This window comes from Glossina fuscipes, unplaced genomic scaffold, assembly GCF_014805625.2.
Source record: "Glossina fuscipes isolate IAEA_lab_2018 unplaced genomic scaffold, Yale_Gfus_2 27, whole genome shotgun sequence".
Classification (NCBI taxonomy): domain Eukaryota; kingdom Metazoa; phylum Arthropoda; class Insecta; order Diptera; family Glossinidae; genus Glossina; species Glossina fuscipes.
The window spans coordinates 9,103,522-9,109,973 of record NW_023998422.1 but is presented as its reverse complement, the minus strand read 5'-3'; the positions used below and the strand labels follow the sequence as shown (position 1 = coordinate 9,109,973).

The window sequence follows — 6,452 nt, the reverse complement described above, 5'->3', positions numbered from 1 at the left end:
ATTCGTTCTCATTTGTTATGCATGTATTGTGCCGATTTATAAAATAAAAATGAAATAAAAATTAATGAATAATGGTTCGCGTAAGTTAAGACTCGAAAGCTTAGTTGAAGCCGAAGCGAATAATTTCGCTTGAATAGAAGAAAGAGCTATGAGATGAGTACCGGCGATTCATGCCCCTATGAGCCATTTAGAACATAAAATACATTGGATTCCGTCTTGGAAACCTATTTACAGCGTAAGCGAATTTCTATAAGACCGGCAATCTGTACCTTCCATCACTGCGCTTCTTTGGAAAGAACATCTTCTTGTCCGTTATTGCAACGGCAAACGATTCCATAAAGTGGGGGTATTCCTTCAAAAATTTCTAGCTTCGAGCGAGCTAATCTGCAGCTCCCTTCGTCGAGCTTTCACAAACTTCTTTCTTAGGTACAAGGAATGTTCGTTAAATACTCATAAGAGCGTTATCAAAAGAGAGTAGCCTGCGCATTATATATAATAATAGAAATGTAGCCGCGTGTTGTTCTACAATTGACGACCCGAAATAAAATTTTCAGCTTGACTTGCAAGCCACCAAGTCGACTTTGATGCTAATCGTGGGGCAACGTATATGGAAACTCATATAAGAAATTTTCAAAGAGGATCGAGTTTTTGTAAAAAGCCATTGAAAATAAATTTTTTTGATTGCTCGTCTACGCGCATTGTCTTGATCGCTTTTTCATTGCTGTTATCTCTGTTATATATGCCGTAATCAGAGAAGGAGTCTACCTCTAGAGAAAAAAACATTGGAATCTTCAATACTAGCAACTGCAACATTTACTTAAAAGAATTTTGTAAATTGAATATTGTGACCGTTTCGGCTTAAATCCGGTTATACTGTTTGTCACTGATTATTTTAACAAATTTGAGAGGCTCTTAGTATTTCACAAACATTTCTAATCCTAACAAATATAGAACTTCTACTGAATATACGATTTTTTGAGAAACTATGGTGGAGCTTAAATCAAAATGTATTAATGTTTATGCTTATCGCTAGCAATACTTTTTTCAGCCCCAGTCACAATGATTTTTTTTTTTGGGTGTCGTCTAGGGAGGAGACACACAATCTGGTGTGTCTCGAAAGCTTATGTCTAGTTATTTCTGTCGAGCATTCATCGTAATAAGTAAATGTTTCTGCTGGGTATGTCGAAAAGATCGATATGATTCGATATGTTTTAATGTTTTTAAAATTCTTTGCTCTCAAACTTTGTCGCTTGTCCTGGGTGATTTTGGACGAAAACACAATTTTTGAATTGCATCGAAGAAACAAAAGTACTGGCAATTCCTCGAAAAGGTTCTTCAATGACTTTAAATGACAGATTTCAAAGAAAGAAACCACACCAACCTATATACATCAACGCTTATGGCCCATATTTTGCTATGGATGTACAAAATTTGCGAAATCATAATTTCGCTCTAAAATAAAATGTGAAGCAAAAGCTCTTCCTACGCTTGCTCACTTCAAACACCTTTAAAGTATTATAGGATCTCCTTTTACCGTACTTACTCAATTCGATGCATTAATGTATCCAATGGGTTCTCATCTTGTTGCATGTGAAACCAGAATTTAAAAGGATTGTGAATCTAAATTTACAGTAAAGGGATGTAAGATCTGTTTTTTTAAAAGTTTTTTGTCCGAAATACCTCTGTTACGTATATTTTTAAACGTGAACCCACACAAAAATCTTTAGATAATTCAGTAGTAGGTATCTTATCGCCATACGCTATTAAACCATTGGGAAAATCCAAACAGAAGAGAAAGCCATTCTAAGCCAAACGAAAGAGTAGAATAAGAATAGTTAAGTAATATGTTATCTGATGAAACTTACAGTAGCGCATTTAGGCACGGCTTCATCTAAATCATTGAGGAAATTGGAGCGATCAGGAGAGGTACTTCCACTCATTTTCGTAATTATTGTAGTTGATTGTTCAGCATTTGGAGAATTTCCCATTACACTCTCCATATCAATTAGGTCTTCATATAAAGATGTTGTCTTTGATTTGTTTGAGTTATTTTGAAGCTCATTACTTTGCGGACAAATATGTTTGGATTTAAGAGGCGACATCCTTGTTTGTTGCTTCACTTGCGTAATTGTTGATGAAGAAAAAGCTTTTTTCGATTTCGTCACCGTTTCACCATCTGCAACCGTTGGTAAAAGAAAGTTTGACCTTGAGATTTGATTTATTCCATTAACGTTTGCATAAATTGCGTTAGAATTCTCATTTTCTTGTTTTTTAACGTCGATAGACGTTGCTAAAAGGAAAGAGGGTCTTATGAATTTATTTTCGCAGTTGCTGCTTGCGCAATTCTTATCTTCTTGCTTTCTAACTTGCGTGGGCGTGGGGAAAGAAAATGTTGGCCTTGAGATTTGATTTAATCTGTTAATGCCTGCAAAAGTTACGGGAATATTCTCTCCTTCCTGCTTTCTAACATATGTAGGAGGCGTTGGCAAAAGAAAAGCAGGTCTTAGGAATTTATTTTTCCCGTTAGTACTTGGGTAATTTATGCTAGAACCTTTATTTTCTTGCTTCCTAACTTGGGTGGGCGTTGGAAAAAGAAAAGGCGGCTTTGAGGATTCATTTGTTCCGTTAACGCTTTTATAAGTCGCAGTGGAATTTTCATTTTCCTGCGTTCCAAGTCGTGTGGGCGTTGGTAAAAGAAAATCCGGCTTTTTGTATTTATTTGTACTGTGAATATTTGTGTAAGTAGTGGTAGCATTCTCCTCTATATTACATTTGCTTTCCAAAAGATTTTCTAGATTTTCAGTTTCATTTGCTGCAGAAACTTTTCGACTTTTTCCTACGTTGTGGTCGCCCGGTTTTTTCGAACTTCTTGGACGAGCAAATGTTGAGGGATTCATTTGATTTGTGAAATTCCATACTTGCGCAGGTGTACTGTTCTGCGTATGCAATTGATTATTGTAAAATTGCGCCCACGCGTTGAGAGGTAAGGGTTCCATACCCCATTGCGAGAAACGTTGTGTCGCTGTTCGTGACAATTGAAAATTTCTTGCAAGTATTTGAAGCGGCGTCAGTTCTGGGTCATTCAATCTATTTTTATTACTAAAGCAGGAACTTTGCTTCCTTCGGTCGGTGGGTATGCGAAATGATCGTTCATTACGCCAATTGATTGACTTTGAGTGAGAACGCACTTGTGCACGACCCGACCTTCTACCACTTTTCCGTGGCCTCTTTTGTTCCTGTATCATCTCCTCTATGTGTTTTGTATTCTCACTCGTAACAGCATTAACCACCGCTTGAGAACCTTTACCAGTGATCTGAAAAGTATATGAAACTTTTAAATGCATGTTTAAGTTCAATAAGTTTTCACCCAATAGCGGCAACTATAAACCAAGACCTCCTACCTTTATAGCATCCGGTAAAGAATGGAGAAAATCTTCAAGCGTGTCAAAGCCCACACGACGAAATGGTATGTCTTCTCCTTCTGTTTCTTTGTAATCACGATTCAGTTGTTGAACAGTAATGCTTTCCGGACAGGAAAGTACAAGAGATTTTATTATCACTTTCATTTCGTTTAAAACTCCGGCATTCATTTTTCGCTACTGAATATTATTATTATATCACGTTCGTTTCGCAGATACGATATTAAAGAGTCCTTTGTTTTTTTGGAGATTGGACGAATAGGAACTAAGCCGTTTATAAATACCGATCAAAATGTTTTTTTTTTTAAAAAGAAAAAGTTTCGGCGGAATTTCGATCTTCCGTTTTACAATTTTGTTCGAGCAGAGTAACCGTGGTATAGAAAAAATGCGCTACGACGACGAAGAAATAAAGAGATAATCACTTATATGAACGATATAAGCTTAGTCTATGTGAAAGTTAACTTTCGTTGACGACCAAACCGGTACTTGACAACCATTTTTGCTAGGATCGCGTAAGACTTTTGGGTCATTTTCGTTGCTAGTCATCGTATGAAAATGAAAAAGTAGAAAAAAAAAAAAAAATTTTATTTATTTTTAATTGTGGCTACCAAAGTCCGAAAACTAACTGCTAGTTCGCCTCTCTGATAAATAAACCAACATACCAACTATTAATAGGCGAATACTTTTTAAACAAATTAGAAAAAGCAGTTAAAATAAACTCTCAAAAATTTTAAATTTTATTTCTTAAAATAATAGATCTACGCCTTTTCATCTTTGCCTACGATCTATCTCATCACACATACACATCATTGCATACGAATACTAATTAGAGTAACAAATTTAAGTGAGACCGTCCCGAAGCGGCCCAAAACTATAACCAGACCTGTGCTTAGACCCGTAAGAACCTGAACAAACTGCCGGATTAAATAGGCTCTAAGTACAATTCAATGGGTTTCTCCAACAAAAATTTGGTGGTTAATTAAAATTTCCATTTCAATATAACATTTTCAGGTGTTTTATGCTTTTTTTATTTATTTATTTTATTTTATTTATTCCACTTATACTAGAAACTCAACTAAACAAAGAACAGTCGAGTTCAATTGGCTCTTAATGCAAAACTTATATTAATTAACAATAAAACAAATAAGAAGAAAAAAAAAAGAAACAGAAAGAAAAGCATGTAGACTATCAGCATAGGAGCACACTTACAACCGGTACAGGACCAAATTGCAAATGGACCCCTAAGCCATCGCAAATATGCATAAGCCTGGCAACCGATAATAAATTGACAATAATTCATTTTCGAAACGTAACGACTTTTTAAGGATAAAAGCTAGTTTAAATACGACATAGGTAAATCGCGCGTATTAAGCAATGTTGCTTTAATGGACTTTAAAGAGTCCGATAGCGAGAATAAGTGGTAGACGTCCTTTAGGTTCTTGCAAACGACTCTGAACGGATTGAACAGCTCATAATTAAATTTACACTGATTAAGCTTAACCAAGATAAATATATATTTATACTTTTTATTTTAGATTTGGGGAGATCATAGCTATCAAACAAGAAAGTAGATGAGCTCTAAAAAAATGTAATTGAAGCAAACTGACGAAGGGCCGAAGAAGAAGAATTGACTGTCAAGTAGGAATAAATTCCAAAGTTAGCCAATTTAGAGGTAGAAGTCCAGGGAGTTAAAAAGCCACTGACTTTTGGCCCTCCGATCAAATCGATAGTGATGAATTGCCAGCCACCATTGGAGTGGCGCGGTGAGGAAAATTTTAATGTGAGATTTTCTATTTGTTTCTAAATACTTTTTATGCGAAGTTTATGCGAAGACTGGATGTAATAGACGTACCGTCTGAGGAAGATACGCCAAGCACGGCTAAAAAGCGCAAGCAACCTCGCGTATGTCGAGTATTATTTAAAGAGCTTCAAATATGCTTCCTGTTCATTAGCTGGCAAATGAAGGCCAAAAAACGTATATACTTATGTATTGAATATAAACATACATCTATTTAAATTATGAAATACATTCATTAGTCAAATAGAAATAATAAAGATTTTGTTTATATTATTTAAATTATTTAAGATGAAAAGGTATGTATATTGTCTGACATTCAGATACATATCACATAATATAAAGAAAATGTGCGTTAGCGTAAGATAAATATAAATTAGATAAATAATTTCTAAATGTAAAATAAATTTGGTTTATTTCTTTGTTTGTTTGTTTGAATTTGATATGGATTGGACCTTTTAACGTAAATTTAGATCCATAATCCAGAAACTTTATAGAAATCCATTGATGATATTCAAAATTTCACGTGATGATGAAATATTGATGCTTTTTTACTAAGATTTTTTTAATTTTTTGCTTTCTAGGTTATGTTTGATTCTTTTCTTTGTTTCTTTATTTCAATTGAGTAACACGCTGAAGTTGGTTGTGTACACCCCAACGACAGCATGAAGACTGATGGTTTATTTCTTCTTCCACATTGTTTTCTGTTTGTTTTATTTGTATGTAGATAGGCAAAACCATATGACTTGTCTAATTGCCACAAAATTTGGAAAAACTGTGCGAAGTTGAAGTCCCCCCTTGAAGTTGAGAATTATATAATTATAATTATATAAGAAGAGAGAGAGAGATTGGTAAAATTGATAAATTTTCATAAGAATATAAACTTACAAATTCTGATAATTTTTTAAATATCAATTGAACAGTCGCAAAATATTCCCTCCAAAAGAATGCAAAGCATGTGAAAATGAGTATACAAATTTGAAAGGATTTAAAACAAGCCGAAAAAGATTAAGATAAGCATCACGTGGTGTAAAAGGAGAGATCTTTGCAGCTTTTGTTCGTCTTATTTGGTTTGTTTTATTTGTTAAGTAGTTCAAGTTTTCAGACTTCGAAGTTTAAATGGAAAGTGCTCTTGCGTCAATCTAAACAGAGACTTTTTTGTTCTAATACTACATATCATCCTCAACAAATGCAGCTTGCATTTGTATAGAAACGTCAATTTTGGTGAATAATTTTTT

General features: G+C 34.4%; 1 protein-coding gene across 1 annotated transcript in view; it reads right to left on the bottom strand.

The window, feature by feature from the left end:
• LOC119635851 (flocculation protein FLO11) overlaps positions 1 to 3,795 on the bottom strand; it is a 4,452-nt gene extending 657 nt beyond the window's left edge. The window contains exons 1-4 of the mRNA XM_038030863.1: positions 3,402 to 3,795; positions 1,866 to 3,314; positions 1,681 to 1,803; positions 1,544 to 1,620 (exon numbers count right to left, since the gene is read on the bottom strand). Coding sequence (XP_037886791.1) covers positions 1,544 to 1,620; positions 1,681 to 1,803; positions 1,866 to 3,314; positions 3,402 to 3,590 — 1,838 coding nt within the window. The 5' untranslated portion in view covers positions 3,591 to 3,795. The remainder of the gene's footprint in view (positions 1 to 1,543; positions 1,621 to 1,680; positions 1,804 to 1,865; positions 3,315 to 3,401) is intronic.
• Between the last annotated feature and the right edge of the window lie 2,657 nt (positions 3,796 to 6,452).